Source organism: Aotus nancymaae, unplaced genomic scaffold (assembly GCF_030222135.1).
Source record: "Aotus nancymaae isolate 86718 unplaced genomic scaffold, 86718_ANA_hifiasm-v0.15.2.pri h1tg000018l, whole genome shotgun sequence".
NCBI classification, from domain to species: domain Eukaryota; kingdom Metazoa; phylum Chordata; class Mammalia; order Primates; family Aotidae; genus Aotus; species Aotus nancymaae.
The window spans coordinates 10,866,308-10,893,717 of record NW_026988430.1 but is presented as its reverse complement, the minus strand read 5'-3'; the positions used below and the strand labels follow the sequence as shown (position 1 = coordinate 10,893,717).

Sequence of the window (27,410 nt, the reverse complement as noted above, 5' to 3'; positions counted from 1 at the left end):
CCCAGCTACTCAGGAGGCTGGGGCAGGAAACTTGCTGGAACTCAAGAGTCACAGGTTTACAGTGAGCCAAAATCATGACACTGCCCTCCAGCCTGGGCAACAGAGCAAGACTGTTTCAAGAAAAAAAATAAAAGACACTACATAGTACGGGAGCTTTTCCAAAGATCATCATTCCTGTCAGTCCTACTTTGCATCCTCAGATTTCCTCCCTCCTATCCATTCTGTCCCATGCTATATGCAAAAATCTTAATTTCAGTTGAAAAAATATTAGACCAGGATTGGAAAGGAGACCACTTTCTCCAACCCCTCTTCCATCAAAGGACAGACAGCAACTATATCTGCTTTCTCACCTATGACACATTCAAAATATGAGTTATCAGTCCAATCATTAGAACTTTCCAGAAAGGCAAGCTGTCAAATGATTCCTTGTTACCAATCAGTTAGATATATTTATTGAGCACAGCGCTCCTACAGACAAGTAAGACAACTGGGGAGAAGACCTACAAATGAGAGTGTTGACCATGTCTTCCAGATGTCTATGGTTTTTCTGTTACTATGTAGGATAGCAAGAGCTAATATGAATGTTATGTTAGGGATTGTCATTCAATAGCAGTGAGGGTTGTCTGAGAAGGTCTCATAGCAGAGGCGGAGGGAGAGGCTAATGATATGATGGAACAGTGACCAAATTGCTGGGCTTGATGGAACAAATTATTTTCTGCTAACTAACTAATCCTACTAAATCCTGCTTAGAAAGTTTTAAAACATATGGTTGACATTATCAGGTGATTTCATAAAGTTTGACTTCCTCCCTGAGATCAAGGCTTGATAATCCAGAAGGTTTACTAAGCTGGTTGGATGGAGTTAAAATCTTGTGGTGGGGACTAAGAGGGCTTTTCACAAAACTTAGCAATCAGGAAGCAATCATGGTTCATTCTGACTCTTAATATCTAAGGGTAAGCTAAGTCACTGAACACAAGGCCTTCCTGGCACCTACCTATCAATAATGCAGTCATATACCATAGACTGAGACCACACAGATACACCCACACCCCCTTACACATCCCACAAAACTAATGTGCCCACCTCAAAGTTTCCTGTAAGGATATAAGAAAATCTAGGACTATACTAAAAATAATAAGCTGGGCACGGTGGCTCACGCCTATAATCCCAGCACTTTGGGAGGTAGAGGCAGGCAGATTGCTTTGAGCTCAGGAGTTCGAGACCATCCTGGCCAATATGGCAAAAGCCCACCTCTACTAAAAATACAAGAATTAGCTGGGCATGGTGGTGTGTGCCTGTAATTCCAGCTACTTGGAAGGCTCTGGCACAAGAATCACTTGAACTTGGGAGGCAGAGGTTGCTGTGATCCGAGATTGACCACTGTACTTCCAACCTGGGTGACAGAGCGAGACTTCATCTCAAAAAAAAAAAAAAAAAGAAAAAGATCAATTTACTAAAAATAAGTTTCCCCACTTAATTGTTTAATCAATTAAGGCAGCATTTAGTTTCCTGGAAATTTTTATAATGCATTCAGGGGAAGAAGCTGTATTCATGTAGTATAAGAGTAGCATAGCAGCATATAAAACTCATGACCATGGCAGAATCACTAATTGACCACAATACTCTTTCCAAACAAGCCTGGATGCGGTCTCAGAATGCTTATCAATTGGCTCCAAGCAGCCACACCACTATATTTGAATTGGCGTGTAAACGAAAATCCATTTGCTATCCTGGGACAGGATCTAGCCCACAGACTTGTAGTTATAAGCTCCCCTTTTTAAGCTCTCAGCTCTTTTTAAGTCTTTGGATCATTTTTCAGCTTTTGTGAGCACAAGCATCCTGAGATAAAGACCAATTCCTAGAATTTTAAGTTTACTAGAATTGGCATTATTTGGAATGGTTCTGCCAGTATTCATATGTCTGATAGGTATCTGGTATGAATTCATCATGAATTTATCATGTCATAAGTATACAATTTCAATAACTTCTCAAAACCCCCAGCTCCTATAGTTACTGCTCAAGAGAAATGAGATAGCGTGGAAGAGGTTAATAGTCAGACAGAGAAGATGGTGGGGAAAAATGGGTCCCAGGTGGAAGACAGGGGAAGCAGAGGGGGTGAGGTACAGAGAACACGACGTCCACAGGGAGCAGAAGGTCTGCCAATAATTGCAATCTAGGCTGTGACGGGGAAGGGAAGGACACCAGGTTTATTGCTCCGGGCTTCACAGGCACCTACCTGGGATGCTTGAAGGCCATCAGGCAGTGCTCGTACTTCCCCACCATGCTCCAGGCCATGACCAGGCCATCAGCACTTCCCGAGAGGAGATGCCACTGGTCGAAGAACAGGCACTTCACAGCTCCCTCATGGCCACTGAGAGTCTGCAAGAAAAGATGCCACCGTCTTCAACTCAGACTGTGACTCCTCCAAGAACCAAAGCTGAGGCTTCTTCAGATGAATCCCAAAGCCACACCCCACCAATCCGTGACTGCCATTCACCCAGTAGGTACCTGAGCTAATCTTGCTTTTGCTCTAAGAAGGCCAATGGAATCCATTCCATGCCTTCCTCTCTTTAGAGCTCTCTCTCTCTCTGGTTAAGGAGGAATAGGATCAGGGAGGGGACTTGCTCCTGGTGGGTCTGAGTTTGGGGCAGACTCTACCTTCTTGGAGCACCAGAGAGGGGCAGAAATCACTGTCCTTTGCTGTCAGAAGGATGAAGGTAAGGTGTGCCATCCCAGCTCCTTGCCAGAACCCAGAGTGCACATGAGCCATCCCTGTGCCGGCAATTGCTGGATTGGCCATAGTGATAAGATTGGTGGGAAAATTCCACAGGCGAAGCCAGCCACTTTTCACTATGATCCTGTGTTCCTGGTACAAAACATATATCAATGCCACCCACTAAGGCCAGAGGTTCAGATCCAGCAAGAATATGTTTTGTGACCATCCAGTCACTTTCAAGACCATCCGTGTTCTCTCTTCATCAGAGAGCAAGGAGAAAAAAAATTCTCTGTTCATCCCCCAGTGTTTTCTTCTTAGGGAAAAAAAAAATGTTTTGTTCATCCCCTCACCCCACGCCAGAATCAGAATGCAATACTCTTGAGGAGAAAAAAGCATTTCACCTGCACTGCTGTTAGAAGGCCCTGAGCCCATATCTCATGCTGAGTTAGAATGCAGCCTTCCTCCACCAACCCCCTGATACTGTGGGTTATGATGTGGGTGATGGAGCCCCTACCCTCCACGGACTCTGAATGCTGCACTTTGGGGCCCTCCCCTTTAGAGCTTCAGGACTGTCCTACTTAATGGCTGTACTCAGCTGCTCTAGGATGACCTGGGGAGCTAGGTAGGGGGAGCCCACCCACCTCCTCCCCTGTGCCCTTTCCCCCAAGGCAGCCCACTGCCCCCTCACCTTTACCAACTGGCCCATGGCAATGTGCCACACTTTTACCACCCCTCGCTCACACGCGCTCACAATGTAGGTGTCGTTGATCCTGGTGGCCAAGATAGGGTCTTTGTGTCTAAACGTCTTCAGGCACTTCCCTGTATCTACATCCCATACTGAACAGGAGGGAGAAAGAAGAAGAAATGGGAGGGGGGAAAAGGGAAAAAAGGAAAGGTTACAGTGGAGTACCGCTTCCCATCACAGAACCGAAGACTCACCAAGCCCATCAAGTCAGACCCTAGAAGTCTTTCCCCTGGCCTAGCACTTCCACAGGGCATGTTCACCAACAGCTCATGTACTCACAGCACAAAGCACCCTGACTACAGGTGGCTGGGGAGCCCACAGTACAGAAGACCTTGGCTATGGCCCTGGAACTTAGCCTTGAGGCCCAAGTGCTAGACAGCTCATCTCCAATCAGCTGATGCCTCAAGCCTGAAACATGCTTGCTATCGAGTAGATTTCATAAAATCGTGGCATACAGTTTGAGTAGGAGCAGGTAAAGTAATTTAAAAAAAAAAAAGAAAATCATGGCATATGTTTAGTGTTGTCATGTTTTCCAGATGCTGTCTTCCTGACCCACACCTTCTGTCCTCAAAAGAAAAGAAAGTCATCCAGTCTCACATTTTTAAATACTTCTGAATCTGACTTTTGGGTTTTATGGAGAAATGGTCATGGCTAGGGGTGGGTCTACTGCTGCTTCAACACAGATTGTGTTAAAACAACTGCCTGGCATCTTCTAGGTGCTGAGTGGGGAAAAGAGTGGGTAGGTGTGTGGGAGAACAGGGCTAAAAAGAAGAAGTCGAAAGTGAGCTCTACGAATTCAGGAATGAAAACTTTAAAGTCTCCTTCAAAGGTGCTCCCCTAAAGCACCTTCTTCCTCAGGCAACAGAACAAGTGGCCTGAGACAAAATATAGTAACAACCAGAGTTGACACTTACATAGCACTAACAGTAAGCCAGCGACCACTCAAGGTACATGACATGCATTAGCTCATCTTCACAAGACAAGTACTATTACTATTCCCCACTACACAGATGAGGAAACTGAGGCATAGAGAAGTTAGATTGCCTGCTTGAGTCATGCAAGTGGTGAGTGGCAGAGCCGGGTTTTGAACCTAGGGAGTCTGGATCCAGAGGCCATGTGCTTAACCATTATGCTAGGTTAACCCTAGCTATGTAAGTATGTATGCTTTCTTTCACTTATATTTTATGTATATATCTTGGCCCACTTATAAAATTACCAATGGGGCTCTCATGAGGATTAAATGATATATGTTAAGCATCTGTCACATATTGGTACTCAGTAAGTGGCAGCTATTGTTGTTCATGTATTTATTATATTCCCCACTATATATTTATGTATCTGCTTCCATTAGGAGACTATGAGCCCTTTGAAGAAATAAAAAGTTGTATCTAAAGGGCCATATCCTATTCTTTATTTCTCCTCAGCACCGAGCTCAGTGTGTAGCTTATTGTAGGCATTCTACAAATAGTTGTTGAATGGATGGATTAACAGATAGGTGGAAGGAAAAAAGGATGGATGGATGGATGGATGATAAAGAATAAATGACTGCCTATATAAATGAGCAAAACAAAGCATTTGGGGTTGGGGGAAACGTCTTAGAAAATTTAAGGCATTTCTTTCTCACCTTTTACCTGGCAATCTCTTGCTCCAGATACAAGCCTGTTCTTACATAAATCCATGCAAGTGATAGTCCCCTGGTGACCATTGAAGATTCGTGTGCAAGCCCCACTTCTCAGATCCCAGTATCTGCAGGAATCAGGCCAAAAGAACGTTTGTGAGAGTTCCTGAGGGCCCAGAGGATCATATTGCGTAGAACCCCTGTAGATAAGTAGGCAGTTGGGAGGCAGCAGAGTCTCATGGTTCAGCTTAGAGTCAGGGGCCTGGATTTGAATCCCAGCTGCAGCACCTATTTGGTGTAACTCTGAGGAAGTTAATTTCTGTGTAAGTTTCCTTTCCTCATTGATAAAATGGAAATAATAATAAGAGTAGTCACATTGTAGGGTTGTTGTGAAGAATTAAATGGACGAATACAGTGATTGTCAATCATGGGTAACTTCTACCTCCAGGGACCGTTTGGAAATGTCTGTAGATATTTTTGGTCACAAGCAGAGAAGGTGGTGCCACTGGCATCTAGTGCATAGAATCCAGGGATGCTGCTAAACATCCTACATTGCACAGGGCAGGCCCCACAGTAAAGAAATTCCCAGCCCCAGATGGCAATAGTGCCAAGGTTAAGAAACCCTGCCCCCGTGGAGGCAACGATGGAATAGTGACTAACATGTACAAAATGGTTGATCAATGTCAGGTGGTTTTTAGGTAAAAGCGTGTCGAATGACAACCAGGCTTAGAATCCATGGCACTGATTCAATGGTACGGCTAATCTTCAAATAAGAGCAACAGAATCCTTTATCAATCACTTAGATCCAAAATATTTATGTACATACAAAGCATATCTAAGAGATAGATGGAAGCAAAGATAAATTATCCTGTTTTTTAATAAGAAAGCTTGTCCAAGGTCTCTCAACTACCGTTGATACTTCCGATTCAGCTAGGCTGCTTTTGAGACAGGACAAAGCAGAATGCTGAGAGAGTGGGCTCTGGAGCAGGCTGCCTGAAGTCCATTCCCAGGCCCATCACTTTCTGGCTATGTGATCCTAGGCAAGTTACTGAACCACCACGTACCTCAGTTTCTTCATCTGTAAACTGGGGATAATAATTTTACTTACTTCGTAGAATTATAGTGTGGCTTGGCACATAAAAATGATTAATAAATATGTCTTTGGGGTTTTTTTTGGATATGTTAAGCTTTTTTTTTTCTAATATTCCCAATGGTCTTATAGCCTTACCAATGCCTCACCAGCTTCTCAGAGCCTACAGTACAGCCACAGTGCATTGAATGATGTCCCTTTGCTCTGAATAAAAGCATGTTTTGAATTTCTGTTTCTAGCAATATGGTGGTATACGTCTTCAGGTTGGTTTTTAAAATTTATACAAAAAAAGGTATTTGATAAATACTTTTAGAAAAATAGGGATACAAGGAACTTTCCAGACTTAGTAAAAGGTATAAGCCAAAGTCATAACAGTAAGTAATATGCTCAGTGGAGAAACTGTAGATGTATTCCCTTCCAGAAGGGAAACAAGATGAAGATGCCCACTCTCACTGCTACAGCCTGCTACGGCACTGGAAGGCCTAGGCAAAGTTAGAAGAAAAGGGAAAAAAAATGGTATAGGCATTAGAAAAGAAGATAATATATTGTCATTATTTGCAGTTGAAGAGATCATCTACATGGAAAAACCAATTCAACATAACATGCTCTTAGAACTAATAAGAGAGTTTGGCAAGGATGCCAGACACAAGATCAATTTACAAAAATCAATTGCATTTCTCTATGCCAGCAAAAACTAATTTGAAAATATAAGCAAAGTAAGATACCATTCACAATAGTAATAAAATTATAACGTTTACAGGCATTAAGTAAAAATACACAAGACTTTTATAAAGAAAACTTTAAGTCTCTAAGAAAGAACAAAGATGATCTAATTGAATGTGTTTACCAAATGAATCTATAAATTCAATGCAGCCCCAATAAAAATTCTAGTTAGGTTTTATTGAAAGTTGATAAACTTACTCCAAAAACTCAAAATGTATGTAACATAGCTGTTACATTAAAAAAGAAAAGTGAAAAGGAGAATTTCTCTCCCCATCACATTTTAAAACATTCTCCAAATGCATAGCTAAAAAAAAAAAAATTAAAAAAAATTAAAAAAAAAAACTTTTCAAGGAGGGGGATTTTGATTAAAAACAGAAAAACAGACAATGGACTAGACCAGAGCGCTCAGGGACATTCGCATGCACATATGGGAAATTTCCATGTGATAAAGATGGCACCACAGATCAGTGGAGGAACTGGCAGGTTATATGGTAGTTGCTGTGGGGGAGAAACTGCTCACTTTATTTAAGTATAAATAAATGAAACGGAAACCCTACCTAACACCACATACAAGGTTGAATTGGAAATAGATTAGAAAACTGAATTCAAAAGATAAAACTGTAATGTTGATAGAAGAAAATGTCAGAAACTATCTCCATGACTTGGAAGGGGGAAGAATCACAGAAATGAGGGGGGAAAAAACCCTGATAAACTGATGCTTTATTACACTTATATTGAGAATTTTTGTTCAACAAAATTCAGGTAGACGCTATGAACAAAGTTAATGGATAGTCCTGGCAAGAGGGAATTCTCCGGCAGATGGCCTTTGGACATGTTAAGCGAGCATCTGCTCTGCTGGCCCTCCTGGGTCTCCAGCCTGACAGCCCGTGCTGCAGATTTTGGACTTGCTGGCCTCCTTGATCACAAGTCAATACTATATAATAAATCTCCTATGTATATACACATTCTGTTGGTTCTGTTTCTCTGGAGACCCTGACTAATAGACATGTGAAAAGGTGTTCAACTTCATTAGTAATCAGGAAAGTGAAAATTTAAACCCCAATAAAACACAGTGGGTTGGATTTAACACCCATCAGATTGACAAAACTGTTAGACTGACAATATTAAGTGTTGGTGAGAATATATAAGAAGAGATATTCTCATACACTGCCAATGGGAATGTAAATTAATACAACCACATTGGAAAACGGTTTAGTACTCCTTCCTAGAAATTCCCATACAGCCGGGCGCAGTGGCACATGCCTGTAATCCCAGCACTTTGGGAGGCCGAGGCAGGCAGATCACCTGAAGTTGGGAGTTCAAAATCAGCCTGACCAACATGGAGAAACCCTGTCTCTACTAAAAATACAAAATTAGCCAGGCCTAGTGGCGCATGCCTGTAATCCCAGCTACTCGGGAGGCTGAGTCAGGGGAATCACTTGAACCTGGGAGGCGGAGGTTACAGTGAACCGAGATCATGCCATTGCACTCCAGCCTGGGCAACAAGAGCAAAACTCCGTCTCAATGAAAAAAAAAAAAAAAAGAAATTCCCGTACTAAGACTATCCCTTTAAAAACCTCCTGCACATGGGCATGAGGGAACATATCCGAGACCCGTCTCTGGCAGCATCCTTTGAAATAATTAAAAACTAGAAACAATGCAAATGCCCACCAACAGAAAAATAAATAAATGAGTGACAATACATTTATCCAATTTAATACTGTATCTCAGTCAAAATAAGTTAATTACTGCCATCTACATCATATAGGTGAATCTCAAAAACATAGTTCTATGTAAGAATGAAGTACTGGCAAATTTTTAAAATACGATTTGTTTTATGTTAAGTTCAAAAACAGGCAAAAGTAACGAATACTCTTGGAGATATATAAGAAGGAAGCAAAAATGATAATGAAATGCAAGAGAATAATGAGTATAAAATTAGGATAACATTACCTCTGGTTGGCAGGAAGAAGCAAGAAGAGAAGGGCACGTTGGGAGGATTGGGGAATGGTGATATCTTATTTCCTGGCCTGAGTGATGGATGCATGAGTGTTTTTTATATTGTTTAAAAATATACATACATATGCATTTTTAAAACACTATTTTGCATCTATACTCTGTCTCATACTCATAAGAAGCCATGTTCCCCTGAAAGAATCTGTAAGAACAAATGTAAGTTATTTCTTCATCTAAGAATGCTAATAAAGAAAATTTTTCTGATTCAGTCATCAATTAGAAAATACATCTGATAACGGTTATAAATCTATCTTATTCAAATTTTAAGCAATATATATGTTCCTGACTTTTTCCTTGCCAAAAAAAAAAAAAAAGCTGAAGGTATTCTAGAAGTCAGTATCTTCTAGGATAACTGTTAAATATAAAAAGAAAATGAGCTGTGGGCCCTCTAGGCCCTAGGTGGGATGGGGATCATGATGCCTTTGGACTCCTCACCTGATACTTAGGTCATAGCTCCCGCTTAGGAGAAAGTTTTCCTCATCACACAGGAAGAGGGCGCAGACACTCCCAGCATGGCCTCGGAACTCAATGGGTATCGCTTTTACTCGTATGATGTCCAGAAGATGGATCTTTCGATTAGATGACACAGCTATCAGATCTCCCCCGGAATAGTGGATGACTCTGTTTTGATCCCACCTGAGTGCCAGGGGAAAAGGATTATCCATGAAAGAAGAGTCAGTGTCCATCCTAGGACTGACTTAGCCCCATGACGTTTGCCTGCAGCAATGGTATAAATGAAAATTCAGGGCCTTTCAGCAAGGGAGACAGCAGAAGGCCAGGCCGAGAATTAACAGGCCCTGAGGGATCCCCACTCTCATATGATGACAAAAATCCATTTCTGTTCAATTTAAAACCTATAGACACAAGGCAATTTTTTAAAATTCTGTAAATGTATGCTAAATCCCCAAGAGAAAGAATGGAGTCTGTGGCATTGCCCAAATGTAATTGATCATGGAAATCTTTTTTCTTGGAAAACATTAGAGGAAGACAGTTGGGAAGCCCTGTGCAAACTGTATTTCTTTTCTTTTTTTTTCCCTTAATATTCAGTGAGCATATATTAGGTTCAAAGTCCTATGCTAGTAGATACCACAGGAACTACAAAGAATTATCAGATAAGGACCTTACTTACAATGAGCTTATTGTCCCATAAAACTAGGTGAGTTGAATTAATTAGCTGGGTGGTCTATGCCTGTAATCCTAGCTACTTAGGAGGCTGAGGTAGGAGAATCGCTTGAACCTGGGAGGTGGAGGTTGCAGTGAGCTGAGATGGCACCACTGCACTCCAGCCTGAGAAACAAGAGTGAAACTCCCATCTCAAAAAAAAGGAAGGGGACAGTATTTGTTTATTTTTGGTCTTGCTCTGCAAGTGAGCCACTGTGCCCTTCCTTTTATTTTTGGTCTTGCTCTGCATTCCCTGTAACTTCCAACTCTTGGCTTCAAGCGATCCCCCTGCCTAAGCCTCTCTCCCAAAGTTCTAGGAGCACAGGCATGAGCCACGGCATCCGACCTGGGGATACTATTATTAATGACACTAGGACTGCAGAGTCGGGAGGGATTGTTCCAATAAACAGGGATATATCATCACTCTAAATATGAGGAGCTCGGAGACCAGCCTGGCCAGGAGAGCAAAATCATCTCTGCAAAAAAAATTCAGAAATTAGCCAGGCACAGTGTCATGTGCCTATAGTCCCAGCTACTTGGGAGGCTGAGGCAACAGGATCGCTTGAGCCTAGGAGATGGAGGTTACAATGAGCCAAGATTGCGCCACTGCACCCCAGCCTGGACAACAGAATGAGGTTCACTCTGAAAAAAGAAATACGGATAGTATGGTGATAACTGTTCTTTAAAAAAATAAATATATATATGTATATATACATATATTTTTATGTATATACATGTACATATGTGTATGTGTGCTTATATCTGTATATATGTACACACACATATATGGAGCAATTCTTGATATTTTTGCCCTCATTCCATTTGTCATACCTAGAGGCCAACTAGTCACCATCTCTTCTAAAGAGCAGTTATCACCATACTATCCATAAAAACTCAGATTTGCCTTTCCCCTATCTTACTTGTTCTGTCTTCCCCATACTGACTGTTCTATTGTCAAGATGCAATTTGTTAATAATATTAATGGCCAAAAATAAAGTAGAGGTGGATTTTGCAAAACCTTGTGAATATAAAGTAAAGAATCCTAGGCCTAAAATATGACAGAAAGTTGATTTTTAAAGAACCTTCTCTCGGCATATTGCAATAATGTGAGAGTATCCAATTGTTATAAATATGATTGTCATATTTACCATGGGAAGATATCTATATAGTACCTTGCTGGACTGGGTTACAGAAACAGACGTAATAGGCCAGGTGCAGTGGCTCATGCCTGTAATCCTAGCACTTTGGGAGGCCAAGGTGGGCGGATCATGAGGTCAGGAGTTCAAGACCAGCCTGGCCAACATAGCAAAACCCTGTCTCTACTAAAAATACAAAAAATTTGCTGGGCATAGTGGCACATGCCTATAATCCCAGCTACTCAGGAGGCTGAGGCAGGAGAACTGCTTGAACCTGGGAGGTGGAGGTTGCAGTGAGCTGAGATCACGCCACTGCACTCTAGCCTGGGTGACAGAGCAAGACTCCGTCTCAAAAAAAAAATGTGTAACATAACCTCAATTCTACTTAAAATATGTGCTATATGTATGCAAATAAAAGAATTCTAGAAGGACAGACATCACTATTAATGGTGGTTATCACCAGGTGATTATAAAAAGGCAAAAGTTTGCCTTTCTCTATACACTTTCTGGCATTTGAAAGATTTTTTTTTTCAATAAGCATATATTATTTCTAAAATTAATATAACAAAACAAAGGTATTTCAAAAAATAAAGATTTTATGTGTGACTTATGCAAAACATTGTTGGTTAGCATACCCAAAAGTTACAAAGGGAAAGCGTCCTGTTCCCACTGCCAAGAACAGTGCAAAATGAAGCACCCATTGTGTATGTGGGATCATGTGCAAGTTTGGGGCTAGAGCTTGAAGTGAGGACAGCCTGCCTTTCTACATACACAAGAATCAGGGAAATCCCAAGTGCCAGCGCGGATAGCTCAAGCATCCCTAGAGACCTAGATTCTGACCCCAGTACCTACGTGTCAGAGAGAATTCGGACATTGTAGGTCCCACAGAAAACATTTCTCTCCTCCATCAGGACCTGCTGCGTTTCCTGGTTCTGGTATGCAGTCCACAGGTTGTAGTCATTCTAACAAGGGAATACTTGAAGTTAAAGCTCAGAGGCGACTTTAAATACCCACAGTCCCAGAGCCCCTAGGGTCTCCCTGGCAAGGGCACAGGGCTCACGGATTCTTCCTGTGAAGGCTGAGGTTGCTGCTCTGCAGAGAAGGGACTGGCCAGTGAACAAGCACCAAAGGAAATCATGAGTTATAAAGTGTTGGGTTAAGGGTCCTAATTCTTCTCTTGCCTCTTTGTGTTTACCATGTTCCCCGATTCCATGAACTTTCAATGTTGAATTCCAAATGTTACCAATAACACAACTTTTTCAAAAATGAGCTCACAAGGGGTATCCTCACAACATAAAGCCACAGGTGCCCTTTGACTGACCATTTTACAGAAGTCAGAAGGTCATAAGTATGTTACATCTACCTGATAGTACAAAGCACACTCAAGGGAGTTTAAGCCATATGTGAAATTACTGCTACACACGCTATGCATTTGCATTTTTTTTTTTTTTGAGACGGAGTTTTGCTCTTGTTACCCAGGCTGGAGTGCAATGGCGCGATCTCGGCTCACTGCAACCTCCGCCTCCTGGGTTCAGGCAATTCTTCTGCCTCAGCCTCCTGAGTAGCTGGGATTACAGGCACGCGCCACTATGCCCAGCTAATTTTTTTTTTGTATTTTTAGTAGAGACGGGGTTTCACCATGTTGACCAGGATGGTCTCGATCTCTTGACCTTGTGATCCACCCGCCTCGGCCTTCCAAAGTGCTGGGATTACAGGCGTGAGCCACCGCACCTGGCCCTGCATTTTTTTTTAAGATGGAGTTTCACTCTTGTCACCCAGTCTGGAATGCAACGGCGCGATCTCAGCTCACTGCAACCTCCGCCTCCTGGGTTCAAGCAATTCTCCTGCCTCAGACTCCCAAGTAGGTGGGATTACAGACACACACCACCAAGCCTGGCTAATTTTTGTATTTTTAGTAGAGATGCGATTTCACCACATTGGCCAAGCTGGTCTCGAACTCCTGACCTCAGGTGGCCTCCAAAAGTGCTGGGATTACAGGCATGAGCCACTGCACCCAGCCTGTATTTGCATTTCAAAGTTTTCATACATCTGCAACCTTCATTTGTTCTTGCAGCTGCCTTACAAGGTAGGTCACTTGCCCCACAAAATGTTCCCATTATTTTACAGAGAAGGTATCTGGGACTCAGGGAGAGGAAATCAATAATATCAAGTCTTGACAGGGGTGCTTTCATTTGCTTCCCAATCTTTATTTCCTTCCTACCTGCCTGCCTGCCTTCATTCTTCCTCCCTCCTTTGCTCTCTCCCTTCCTTCCTCTATCACACACCTTCTGAGCAGGTATGGCATGCCAGACACGCTAAATTCTGGCACAGATGACTGAACTAGACTCTCAGTTCCATTTATCTTCCCTGCCATACTCTATCCTCAAATAGCAGGGAATAACAGTCCCATTAAACTAGCAGGAAAAAAAAAAAAAAGCAGAATATATTTTGAAGGCAAAGAAGAACATAGCGTCATGTTTGCACCTGAAAGTCCTCCTGGGGACATCTCCGAAGTCTCATTCCAAACCTTAGTCTTCTGCTCCATGCGTTTAGACTCTTCCTCAGATGCCTCTTTCCTCTGCTCGCCCTCCTTCTTAATCTTTAACCATGTATCAATGCCCGCCAAAAAAAGTCTCTGCCCAGAAGAATCTGCCAACCTGCCTCCTCTCCAGTGTCCAGGCAGCTTTCCATATCCCAGCCTGAATTAAATGAGGCTGCCCTGGATTCTCCCAACCCAGGTGGGAATTCCTTGGTCCTTGCTCATCTCCTAAATTTTGTGAGCCCCAGAAACCACATGGTGGAGTCATAGGGAGGGAAAAGACCTGAATTTAAATTCTAGCTCTGCCACTGCTCAGCTATGAGACCTTGGGCACACTCTCTCATACCACATCCTTCATTTCCCCATCCATAAACTAGGAGCAATGACATCTCCTTGATCTCTGGTGAAATCAAGTAAATGTTGTATGCAGAGCTATGGGCATTGTGCCTGGCATACAGTTTACACTCATGCTATTACACACCACCCTGAGAAGCACTCAACTCCACCTTTTCCTAGGAGACTCCATAACTGCCTAGTCTTGCTATTTCATGTGTTCTCCATACTGCATCACCCGTTTCTCTCCCTCTTCTCTCTCTCTCCATTTTTTTTTAAATTTGAGACAGAGTCTCACTCTGTTGCCAAAGCTGGAGTGCAGTGGTGTAATCTCAGCTCACTGCAACCTCCATCTCCCCAGTTCAAGTGATTCTCTTTCCTTAGCCCCCTGAGTAGCTGGGATTACAGGCATGCACAGCCATGCCTGGCTAATTTTCTGTTTTTTTTAGCAGAGACAGAGTTTTGCCATGTTGGCCAGGCTGGTCTTGAACTCCTGACCTCAGGTGTGAGTCACCGTACCTGGTCCCGTCTCTTAAATTATACATGTGAGAATTAAAGAGAAGAGAAATACAAAGGGTGACTCGACAGTCAACAGGTTTATTTCAAACCTGAGAGGGACTTCTAACCCAGTTAGTTCAGAAGCTGCACTCTCTTACAGACTAAGAGTTTTTAAGGACTCAGGGTGGGAGAGTTTATCACAGGCTTGGACTGTTCCTGTGTCTCTTTGTTGTGCTTATCTGGGAGGAAGAGTTGTGTGTCTGTCCCCATATATCTTTCTGCAGCTGCAGGCATACCCCCAAGTCTGCTTTCAGCTTCCCTATCTTAGTGCATCTGAAGAGAAAGGAACGTGCTTATTAAGGCCCACTCTTTTACTGGGGCCCAGTGTATGAGGGTGAAGTTTGGCAGTAACCCAAGAGACTTTCCCCCCACCTCCCTCTGCACACAAGCTGTCTTATCTGTATTTTACTGTCTGCTCTTTCTGGCTGCTTGTAGTTAGAAGAGAGGTGATTGCATGAGGTTAGCAAGGGACCTGGAACTTCCAGTGGTGGTGTTTGCCCGAGATGATGGATCCCCTGCTCTTGTCAATACATTCCATCACAGCCACACCATCCTCTGCTGCCCACACCACCTGCCTCCTCCTTTGTGTCACCTGCCTGGCCCCTACAGGTCATGAACTAGATGCTCTCTCTGGATGCTTCTGTTTCTCATATTCTAATTTAACACCGCTTCCTTAAGGAAAGTGACAGTCAAATCATCCCTCATTAACGAACCTTTTTGGGCCAACTGAATAGACTTCAAAATAGACTTCAAGCAGAGAAGAGGGGGCAGAAATCTAATGGTTTTAGGAATACCAACCATGCCTTGATAGGCAAAGCATAGAGCTCGAAGGGTCTTCTGTTCACCCTTCATTATTGCCTAAGAACTAGTAGAGAGGGCTGCATTTAATTAACTCTCCCCTTCCAACCTAGAGCCAGAATGAACCTGGAAGTGAGGGATGAGGGAGCCAAATTCATCTAAGCCCTAGGCATTCGGAACCAGCCCTGGCCCTCCCCTCAGGTCCTCCTCAAATTCCCGATCAGCAGATGCTGGAGACTCCAGAGGCATGGGAAGCTGATGGGGTTGCTCCTGGCCTCTGAACTTGCCACTAAATGACCTGGTACCGTGGACGCAGAACATGGCCATGGGCTTTGAAGTAAGGAAGAACCCTGAGAGGACAATCAAATCAATCTACCCATCCAACAGAAGAGGAAAGCAAGGCTTAAGAAGAGGAAGGGACTTGCAAGTCAGTAGCAACCCAGAACTCTGGTCTTCCTTAGGGAGTGTTATCTGCCGTGATCCTCTGTCCTTACTCCAGGGCTGAGTCTGGACCTCAGCCTTCAATGGCCAATTCCAATGAGACACAGCTACTTGCCCCAGATGTCGTTGGAACCCACCTTCGTTCTCAGCTTCCACTGCTGATGTTTCACACACACGCGCCTCCCGTCATCTACCATTTTAGGAACTGGGATAGAAACTTCACTGGCGTAATTAGGATCAATTCCTCTTGTGTAGGACCCCTGGAAAATGACCAAAAAAACAAAAATAAACACAGAAAATGGCTACTGTTAGTTCCGATTCTGCAGGAGGAAGGGGAAACTAGTTCTTGGCAAAATCTGAAGGATAGGTAAGCCCTGGCTGTGGCAGGCAGGCCCAGTTCTGGCCGGTTCCCCGGCACTGTGTGTAGACCGAATGGAGGAGAAAATAAGCATCAAATGCCACAGGGAGACCAGCAAAGATGGTCAGACTATCGCCGGCCTCACCATATCTGCTGTTTCTCATCCTCTGTCGTCTCTCTCTGCTGGGGGAAAAAAAAAAAATCTAAGCTACCAGAATCCATGGTTTAGGGTGAGGCTTCTGGTAAGAAACTGAGAAGTAAAAATGCTGGAGTAGATTGCCATTTGGGAAAATTGCATTTTAACTTAAAAAATACTTTGCAGCCTTATAAACATCTGTGTTCCATATGAGGCTGATGCAGAAACATAATTATGGCTTTCTTGCTGGGTAAGCTGTGATATAACTCCCTGGGGGCTGGGGTTCTCTGCTTTGTGAGGTTTTGGAAAGGCTCTGCCTCTCTGCTCCTGAGCAGTCTCTATTCCTGTTGTCCTTGTGAGACGCGCTGACAATGAGAGTACTAAGTTATTGACAGGAGTTTGGACCAAAAGGAAGGGACCCATGAAGCCTAAAAGGCCACAGATGTAGAGCAGGAGGCCAGCTAAGGGTTCACTGAAAGGTTCGCAGTCAATCTCAACACAAAAATGAAGCTGGTCTCAGATATTCCCCTCTCAGATTTGCAGGAAGTACCTGCAAGAAGGCAATCTGGTTCTGAATGAAGCCGTGCGCTGACAATTCCACCTTGACCTGTTGGGCCAGTGCGGCCCAGTGCTGGCTCACAGAGGCACATTGGTTCAGGGTGTGTCTATCCAGCATTCCTGGAAAAAAGAAAAAAGTTGGATCCAGAAACCCCAGAACCGGGCCAAGATGGGAGGTGTCTGAGAAATCCCCTCATACGGCCCCGCATACTTAGAATGTACTTGGAGAGGTGGATGGGCAGGTAACGGATAAAGTCTCGGTATTTGCTGAACCCAGAAGACAGGTCTCTGATGTCATCCAGGTCAACCAACAGATTGCAGGGATCGAACCCTGGCTTGGTTAAGTCTCCTTTTTCAGAAAACAGCCTATTCATCTCAGAAATACACTGGAGTGAACTCCTCCACGGTCCCTCTAGAGTAAAGCCAGAGAAAGGTATGTGGTTGAGTTGGCTCTGTAGAAACTCCAGGCCGAGTACAAGTCCTCACCAAAATCTCTCCCACAAAATTAACCTCCTCAGAGTCTACCCTTAGGCCACTAGATTTTTGTCATCTCTTCTGCCACATAAGACTAGAACCTTTTGATCCAAATATACGTGTACTTTTCAGCACAAAGAGAAGTCTATAGTATCAGAGTCTGAAATGACATCGTGTCTGGAATTTTCTTAAAAATACTCCAACAAGAAAAAATTTAAATCAGTTTAAGAAAGGGGGAGGCTGGGCATGGTGGCTCATGCCTGTAGTCCCAGCACTTTGGGAGGCCAAGGCAGGTGGATAACCTGAGGTCAGGAGTTTGAGACCAACCTGACCAACATGGAGAAACGCTGTCTCTTACTAAAAATATAAAATTAGTCAGGTGTGGTGGCACATGCCTGTAGTCCCAGCTACTCAGGAGGCTGAGGCAGGGGAATCACTTGAACCCGGGAGGCAGAGGTTGCAGTGAGCCGAGATTGTGCCATTGCACTCCAGCCTAGGCAACAAGAGTGAAACTCCATCTCAAAAAAAAAAAAGAAAGAAAGAAAGCGGGGATGAATGGAATGGAATAAAATTGGTAAAATGTTGATAACTGTTTAAACCAGTGCTATGTGGGTAGTTATTATACTGTTCTACATACTTAGGAAATTTGAAATTTTCCATATAAAGAATGTTTTAGAATCTATGCCTTGTATTTCCTATAATATTGTGTCTCCTATGATATTTTATGTATATGTGTTGCTGCAAAACCCAACTTAGGAGTACCATGAGGCTGGGAACCAAATTCCCCATTCATTTTTTCCCCTCCTCAAGATTGAATCCAACACTGCAAAAATAGCCACTGATGGGTTTGATTCTAGAGCTGCCCACCACGCCTGAGCCCAGAGGCTAGATGATGGATTGTGGCCCAGAGCAGAGAAAGACTCCAAAGTTTTCCTAAGTTTCCTTTCTGATCTCTATTGTCAGATGTCTCTTGCAGGCACTGCAGTAGAAAGGTGAAAATACCAGTTTGGGGCCATACTGATCAATTTTAATCCTTGCTCCTCCCCCTATCAGCTGTGAGAATTAGATAGGGAAGTAAAGAGCCCAACACATTGTAGGTGCTAAATGAATGTGAGTTCCTCAAATCTGCCATCCCCAGATGCTATCATCCTGCCAGCCCCTTCAGTTCCACTGGGACTTCCCATTCTCATAATGGTTTCATATTGACTTTCTTGCTAAAAATGGACTTACCCGGGTTAGATGCTGCCCCAAGCAAGTGTTCATTTTCTAGGGCTTTGGACAAAGGAAAGGACGTGTGCTGAGTTTTGGCTGTCCAATAACAGACTTGTGAGGTCGCAGACTCGGAGCTGTGGTCTTTCTCGGGGCAAAAACACACATCTGTGATGTCTTGATTGAGCCCTGAAAAACAAAACACCAAGGCAAGCTTGCTCTTGAAGCAGGTGTGTTGAGGAAAATGAGGTGGAGAGAAACGGTTACATTTTTTCTTCCTTCTTTTAAAAATGCACTGTACAGACCAGGGCTGTTATGTCTGTTTTTATTTGGGGCCTCCAAACTTCTATGCAAAAATCTCAGAAAGCTTCCTGTTAGCTTTTCAGTCCACCTCCAATGTAAAATTTATTGAGCTGTATTTACAAGAAGAGAGAGAGAAAGAGTGAGTGAGTTGAGGTCAGGAATTGCAACAGGGAATGCTCTTTGGAAGCTCATGCTGAATTTTCTTCAATGATAGAAATAACCACCCTCAAGTCAAATTAGAACATTTAACTTTTTTTTTTTTTGAGACCAAGTTTTGCTCTTATTGCCCAAGCTGGAGTGCAGTGGTGTGATCTCGGCCCACTGCAACCTCTGCCTCCCTGGTGCAAGTGACTCTCCTGCCTCAGCCTCCCAAGTAGCTGCGACTACAGGTGCATACCACCACGCCCGGCCTATTTTTGTATTTTTAGTAGAGATGGGGTTTCACCATGTTGGTCGGGCTGGTCTTGAACTCCTGACCTCAGGTGATCTGCCTGCCTTGGCCTTCCAAAGTGCTGAGATTACAGGCATAAGCCACCGCACCTGGCCAGAACACTTAACTTTTTAAGAGAGAATCTGCTCTAAGAAAAGAGATGGTTGCCACACCTGTAGCAGGTCTTATAAAAATTCAGTATAAATAGCCCATTCCTACGGTGCGTGATGAAGCTCTTAAAAGAGCACCGTGGAGCACTGCATCTGTGCCTACAAGCTAGGCCCTCCACTGCTGGCAGCACTCCAGAGTGGAAGGGGCTCAGGAGGGGATACTCCTTTACATCCTATGTGGTGGGTGACCTAAGCAAAGTCATTCAGATGCCCTGGACTTTGGTCTTCTTCTGTAAAAATTAAGGAATCAGACTGGTTGATCTCTAATCTAACTTACACTGTTTTTGATACCCTGGGATTCACCGTGTCTTCATTTTATATTATCATTCTTTTATACCCCTGACACACCAAATAAATCACGTGACATACATTGTGATCTAATTGCATCCTAGGTCATCCAGCTTTAAAATTCCTTTGGATTCCATTAGTCTACAAATATGACCACCTCTCAGGTCTCATTGGTGACAGGAATTACACACCTTCAAGAGCTAAAATTCCAAAACTCCTCCATGTGACCACCCCCTCCCAGCTTTGTCCCACTCCTGCCTAAATCCAAGTTTCCCCACACTGGACCTTCCACTCCTGGACCCCTCCAAAGTTCAAGTCTCTTGTCTCCTAATACAGTGTGGATATTTGTCCCCTCCAAATCTCATGTTGAAATATGACCCCCCAATGTTGGAGGTGAGGCCATGGGGGCAGAGTCTTCATGAATGGCTTAGTGCGCTTCCCACAGTGAGTTCTCACTCCATTAATATAGTTCAAGCAAGAGCGGGCTGTTTAAAAGAGCCTGCCACCCCTCCGCCTCTCTTGCTGGTTCTCTTACCGCATGATACATGATTCCCCTTGCATTCCACCGTGACTGCAAGCTTCCTGAAGCCCTCACCAGAAAGAGATGCTGGTGCCATGCTTCTGGTACAGTCTGCAGAACTACAAGCCAAATAAACCTCTTTTCCTTATAAATTACTCAGCCTCAGGTATTCCTTTGTAGCAAAGCAAAATGGACACCAACCTTATGGTTTCCTTTGCTTCCCTGAACTAGCTGGCCGAACACTTCCAGGATTCTCTAACACCCTAAGCTTGTGATTCTCAAAGAGAGCTCCCCAGACCAGCAACATCATCATTAGCTGGAAACCCGTTAGTTAGAAATACAGAATCCCGGGCCCACGTCAGACCTGCTGAGTCCGAAGTTCTGGGGGAGAAGCTTGTTTTAACAGGTCCCCTGATACAAGCCACAGTTGCAAAACTACCACCCTAGGCTTATTTGGCCCTTAAGCTATCTCCAGCCTTGGAGAAACTCTACTTCAAGGTTTGATGTCATGGATAAGCAAGGAACATTAGTAGAGTGAATGGAAAAAAAGCTCTGAGTTTTGACTTCTTGCCCTGGTTTTTGTGCCGGGCAGCTGAATAACAAAATAATTTATCAGCTTCCCCTTTACAATCCTCTCGAGCCCAGTCCAATCCCTAAAGCAGGAACGACACCAGCATTAAGGAGTCAGAGGCAGGGACCAGCCATTTCTGGGCCGATGAGATGCAGAAATCCATTATAAATGCTTGACAGTTAAAAGCTCTGCCCTTCCTCCTGCATTTATCATTTTCAAGAAGGAAGTTACATTCAGTCATTTCTCTTTTGGTAAACAGGATCGGGTGTCAGGACAAGGTGTCAATTCAAAGAACCTATGCTGCATTCTGTGCACTCCACCTACCTAAGCTGTCTACAACTGCAGTTCCTTACAGAATTTCTGAAGTCTGGCTTTCTGGTCTTTGGGGGCCCTCTGGTCTTGCCTGTGACCTTGTTTACCTGAGATATTGTTCTGTTCTCTCAGAAACAGGACTCTGATCACGTTGGCAGCAGTGAGTAGTAATTTGGGGTTGCACATGTGCAGCAGTAAGAGAGTATAATTCGCCTTGGTCCAGTTGGTGCTGTTCCCAAACCAATACAAGAGCTCCTTCATCTTCTGTTCTGCTGTTTTAGCTAACATTTGGTTCAAGGAGGACTTAGCAACTTTCCCCTCCTTCTTGCTGAGATCGATCCGGGACCTGTTATAGATGAAGTCCTTTCCCTGTGTGGTCTGAAGGATATTTTGGAAATAGTGTAACAAATATAAGCTATTTAACTGCTTCAGAATGCTAACTAGAAACCTCCTCTGAGATATGTCATTGATCCTGCAGAACCACTCTTTGGTAGAGAAGATCTTCCAGGCTAAGACACACGTCTCACACTTCTGGCATATAGAGATGGAATCGTTTCCCTTCTCACAACGAAAATAGGGGGCATTCTTGAGCCTTGATTCTAGGTTTTCCATGATCCTGAGATAACCAGTTCATTTCAGCCCTGCCTACTTGCAACGGCAACGCCACCAAACAATAGAGGAACAGAGGGAAACAAATAAATACCCCACTTGTGCCTTTTCTATTATAAACGTCTCCCAGATCAAAAGTAAACGGCCGCCATGGATGGAAAGCGTCTCTCTCCCAGAAACTGCCAGTAGAAGTCTGGCTTTCTGTACAGACCTCCATGGAAACATGGGTTTACCGTAAATCTCCTAAACCTGGCACTGCTTTATGTGGAGGCAGTTGCTGTATATTCTGAAAGAGCTGGTCATCTCATTTCTAGAAAAACAAGAATACCGTTAGTCAAATTTAAATAATATATGGACGATTAATGATGTTGTGCTTTAATTATTATCAATGGCTTCTGAATATTCATGAATATAAAACAAGATGCAAACTTCTTATATCTGTTCAGTTACAAGGTGGCTATCCCAATGATGCTAAATATGTTTATATTCATTTTCTTAAGTCATCATCAAAGTAAAACCAGAAATGTTTAATATAATTTATTTAACTGCTTCAGAATACTAACCAGAAATCTCACTGCAGTCAAAGTTCCCAGGCAAAAAATATTGGGCAGTTCACAGAAAGAGTTTCAAAGTCATGCCGAGATAATTCTCCTACTTCAGGCAGGACTAGGTTTAAACATGGACTCTGGTACTTAGGAGCTATATGGTCTTGAGCAAGCAACATGTCCTCTCTGAGCCTCAGTGTCTCCATCATAGTTATGAGGATGGGGAAGATAAAGATGGATAAGAAAAATGATAACTGTAAGGTTTGTTCTTGGGTTCTGGCCAAGTTTAAAAAGAAGAAACTGAGGCCAATACAAGAAGATCCAATATGAAAGAATTTATTCAGGCTCCCGGGCGAGGTTCTGCAGTCCAACACGAGGGGCCAGAGAAGTTGCACAGACTCCTCTCAGACGTAGGTTTTATAGGGAGTGAAGGAGCTCGATTGGTTGTGGGAGAGCAGGACTACTATTGGGTAAGGTTACAAGCCTTTGTTTGCATACAGGACTCGGCTGCTATTGGTTAGAATTACTCGGCTGCTATTGGCTAGAAAGACTCGGCTGCTATTGGCTAGAAAGACTTGGCTGCTATTGGCTAGAATCACAAGACCCTGCTTGCATACTGGGTTCTTTAAGGGAAGGCCAGGCTGTGCGAGAAGGGAAGGGAACATGCCCGAGCATGTCCGAGCTTTAGGGGAAAAAGTGGCAGGGGGATGTGCGTCCAAGCTCCCGGCGAGGCAACCGGCCTTACAATAACTACCTTCTAGGATTGCATTAAATATGAGATCAGTTGTTGATACTATTGTTACTGTTACTAAAGTATTACTACCCTAGATAAAACCAAAAGGTTTGCAATATTGTGTGCCTTTCTAATGCCCATGTCAGGAGACTAGGCACAACCAGAGAAAGGTAATGGAGTCCATCGCTGGGGTTTGGTTGGTGATGGCAGTCACAGATTAGGGTCAGAATGCGAGATAGGAATCAGGTTAGGAATGAGATCAGTTCTCACAACTCAACCTCTTCTGTCTAAAGAGCAATCTGGAGAAAAGGAGAGAGTAGATTAATATATAATTAATCGGGAAGGCCAGACAAAGATGGTGGCAAAGAGAAGGGAGGCCCGAAGCAGACTCTGAATCTGTAAGACGGGTCCATTATGCTCAGAAGTGCTGCAAACTAAAAGTAGCTCTTTTTTTTCCTTAATTAACTTGTTTATTTATAACGACACATTATAAATAGCTTGTTTTTAAAGGTTTAAATAAATTTGGGTTTTAATCTATGAGGCTGACATTCCTCAAGCAAGTAGTTTCAACCACCCAACTCAGTCTTTATTCCACATTTCAGGGCCACGAACTTGAGACTCAGATTGAGAGACTAAGTTTCATACATCGGTCGTGGTTCGTTTCCATCCCCTCTCCCTCAACACTGCACACACATGGTTCTCCTTAAACACCTGTGGACCATAGTAGGTTGTTGCCACACTCTGCACCTCCTTTTCTAAACAGCTTCTTGGAGAATATGACAAGGGGCCACCTCCTGAGAACAGAGGGACAAGGGGTGCTCCAGAGCAAGAGAGTGCGAGAGGGCAGCGCCTCACTGCCTTCCTCCCTGCCACCTGCTGGCCTGTACCTTTTAGAGGTTAGGCCATACACCGATTTTAGAGTTAAAAATGTGGCCTCGGCACAGGGCAGGACAGATGGGCTGGGGGGACAGACCAATGTGGGGACATGGCACCAGTGGTACTTAGAGAGGCAGGTGGGCAAACAGGCCTCATCAGAGTGACTCACAGGAGTCCAGTGGGGAAGAGCACTTCTCAGAGGAATGCTTTAGGATGAGAAGGGCATCTGAGACCTCTCAAGTATTCAGGCTATGAGTAGTCTGGAGGCTTCATGCCGTCCCCTACCTTTCCTTTCTGCCCTGTTTTATTCATGATCCTGATGAAACCCCTCAGCACACAACCCTAAATCTCCACTTGCTTTTCCTGCCTTCCCACATGGTACGGAGAAGCTTGGAAGGTACAGCCACTGCTGGGCTGGGTAGGGGACAATGTGTCACACCCATCTAGCTCTGCTGTCGCACCTGACACTTCACCAGAGGACCTGAGCCTCTGCTGGCTGCAGCCCAGCCCCTCTGCCTTCCCCAACTGCCACCTGCCCTGGCCAGCCAGCAGGGATTCGGGAAAGCACGCAGGTTTCAGAGTAGGAGGGCAAGGAATGAACTGGGCTCTGCCACGGAGCAGCTTCATACCCCTGGATAATTCACTTGCCACTCTCAGCTTGCTCCTCTTCCATAAAGTAGAGACCACAGTCCCGCCTAGCTCATAGGTGGCTGTCAGGGTCAAATGAGTAGACTTTTACACCATGTAGAGAGCTAACAAGTATTATTAGTATCATTAGGGAATCTGGGAAAAGTGTGATGTCTCATCTGTCCCCTTCCCATCATGTGGTATTACACTTGTTGGCAAAGTTAAATTTTAAAAAGCTTTTGTTCATGAGAAACCAGAGCATGCACATATATACACACCTTCTTTCAGGTAATTAAGGGTCACTACTTAAGTTATTAATGTGAGAGGAAGCATTTTCACCTAAAATGTCTGACCACTGCTATATTGGCCCTTGGTCCTTGTGAAATGATCTGTTCTCTCTCTTCTTTTCCAGTACTTGACCTCCTTCCTTCTGGGAGATAGTGGGATTTTCCCAACAAGCCAGAAATAGAGATAAAACCAGGCATATTTCAGCAAAGCAGGCATGGCCAACACTCTACCTGAGCCATGTGCAGTCTGTGCCCTGCATGGACATATTGGGGGCATATGAACAGCAGACTGCCCTGCAAGGGCCTCCTCCCCAGCCACCAAGATGTCTAATCGCAAGTGCAGAGGGAGGGAGTCGGTGCTGAAATCTGAGGAAGCCAAGAGAAGCAGGAAATACATGCACTACCTTTCCTTCCATCTCCCATCTGCGGCTGGAGTGGTGGCCCCTGGAATGGAGCCAGTCGGTGCAGAGATAGAGAGCAACCAGGGAGTAGGTCACTCAAGGACACAAGACAGAAGCCAGTCCCTGAAGATGGCCTGAGAAAATGAAGCAGCACGCCAGGACACAGCGTGAGAAACCCGTTTCGTATATCACCTTGTCTATTATTGTCTTGAAGAGCAAATTTATTTAGCTCTTCACATATGAGCACTTTTACTTCAATTTAAATCCCCTTCTTGTGATCAAATGACATAGCTAGTTGGTTTCTGGGTTACTCTTTCTTAGCGCCTAGCACAGAAGCTTGCACGTTATAAATGTCATGTATATTGAATCTACTTAATTTAGGGATATCATTCCAAAAACATGCTGAGCCAGATCGAGGAGATAAAAGTTCCGTGATTGGGCCAATACCATTATGTTATCACTTTATCATGCATCTTGGGAGAAAGTGGGGATTTATTCATAATTCATAAGATACTCAGAAATGAATGCTGTATGCATGCAGATTTCAAAGAGTTGAGATAAGAATGAATTATGGACGTGGTGGTTAAAATTACATTCTGACTCCGCAATCACAAATGATATGGTAACGTAGCAGAACCGTATGGCACCAAAGTAAGCTCTTGGTGAATTCAGATTTTTGTTTGGTTTATTTATTTATTTTTAATAAGTCTACCTAATGAAAGAGGAGATTAGGATGGGTAAATACAAAAGAGTGGCACACACACAGCTAAGGAAAATGCCAGAGAATATAAAACAAGCCCTTGTTCTATTTCTTCTTTCCTTATTTATTTATTTATTTTTTTGAGACGGAGTTTCGCTCTTGTTACCCAGGCTGGAGTGCAATGGCCCGATCTCGGCTCACCGCAACCTCCGCCTTCTGGGTTCAGGCAATTCTCCTGCCTCAGCCTCCTGAGTAGCTGGGATTACAGGCACGCGCCACCATGCCCAGCTAATTTTTTGTATTTTTAGTAGAGATGGGTTTCAGCATGTTGACCGGGGTGGTCTCGATCTCTTGACCTCGTGATCCACCCACCTCGGCCTCCCAAAGTGCTGGGATTACAGACGTGAGCCACCGCGCCCAGCCTGCTTTTATCTTTTATATTAAGAAGAAAGTTCTTGAACTTGAAAACTAATAGACAAAAAGAGTTAACAGGAAAATGAAGTCCAAGACAAGTAAGGAGACATCTAAATGGTTCCTTTTATATGAGCTCAAGTATTCTGGCCTAAATAAATTACATTTCAGGACTCTGACACAATTTAATGACGTTGACTGCAAATCAGGTGGGAATCTCTGAGAAACTAGGGAGAATGATAGAGGGTAGTGGGCTAGTCCCTTTGTGTTGCTATGAAGGAATACCTGAGGCCGGGTAATTTATAAAGAAAATAAGTTGATTTGTCTTATGGTTATGCAGGCTGTACAAGAAGCATGGTGTTGTCATGGCCATTCATGATGGATCCACCCCCATCATCCAAACACCTCCCACCTGGCTTCACCTCCAACATATGAGATCAAATTTTCAAATTTCTGTTTTTTTTGAGGCAGAGTCTCGCTCTGTCCCCCAGGCTGGAGTGCAGTAGCAATCTCAGCTCGTTGCAACCTCTGATTGTTCCAGTGATTCTTCTGCCTCAGTCTCCCAAGTAGCTGGGACTACAGGTGTGCGCCACCACATCCAGCTAATTTTTGTATTTTTAGTACAAATGGGTTTCACCACATTGGCCAGGCTGGTCTCAAACTCCTGACCTTGTGATCTGCCTGGCTTGGCCTCCCAAAGGCTGGGATTACAGGCGTGAGCCACTGCACTTAGCCCTGGGAGATCAAATTTCTACATAAGATTTGGAGGGGACAAATAAGCAAACTGCATCAAATGAAGACAGGCAAAATTATCTTGATTTTTAAAAAGAAAAATAAGATAGATTCTGGAAAAACAGACTTGTAAACATGATATTAACCCACAACAGAATTCTAAAGTGGTTTATCAAATATTTTGTGAGCATTTAGAAAAGAAAATGACCAAGCAACAACAACCAGCAGGGGTTCAATAAAATGAAGCATCGAAGCTGATCTCAATTTGTCTTTTGAGATCATTATT

At 43.7% G+C, this 27,410-nt stretch overlaps 1 protein-coding gene across 2 annotated transcripts in view; it reads right to left on the bottom strand.

The window, feature by feature from the left end:
* FBXW10B (F-box and WD repeat domain containing 10B) overlaps positions 1-22,007 on the bottom strand; it is a 35,554-nt gene extending 13,547 nt beyond the window's left edge. For both annotated transcript variants that reach the window (XM_021674771.2, XM_021674772.2), the window contains exons 1-10: positions 21,311-22,007; positions 18,631-18,798; positions 17,138-17,338; positions 16,919-17,046; positions 16,012-16,134; positions 12,058-12,167; positions 9,344-9,544; positions 5,086-5,207; positions 3,405-3,553; positions 2,237-2,379 (exon numbers count right to left, since the gene is read on the bottom strand). In XM_021674771.2, coding sequence (XP_021530446.2) covers positions 2,237-2,379; positions 3,405-3,553; positions 5,086-5,207; positions 9,344-9,544; positions 12,058-12,167; positions 16,012-16,134; positions 16,919-17,046; positions 17,138-17,338; positions 18,631-18,798; positions 21,311-21,815 — 1,850 coding nt within the window. In that variant the 5' untranslated portion in view covers positions 21,816-22,007. The remainder of the gene's footprint in view (positions 1-2,236; positions 2,380-3,404; positions 3,554-5,085; positions 5,208-9,343; positions 9,545-12,057; positions 12,168-16,011; positions 16,135-16,918; positions 17,047-17,137; positions 17,339-18,630; positions 18,799-21,310) is intronic.
* Between the last annotated feature and the right edge of the window lie 5,403 nt (positions 22,008-27,410).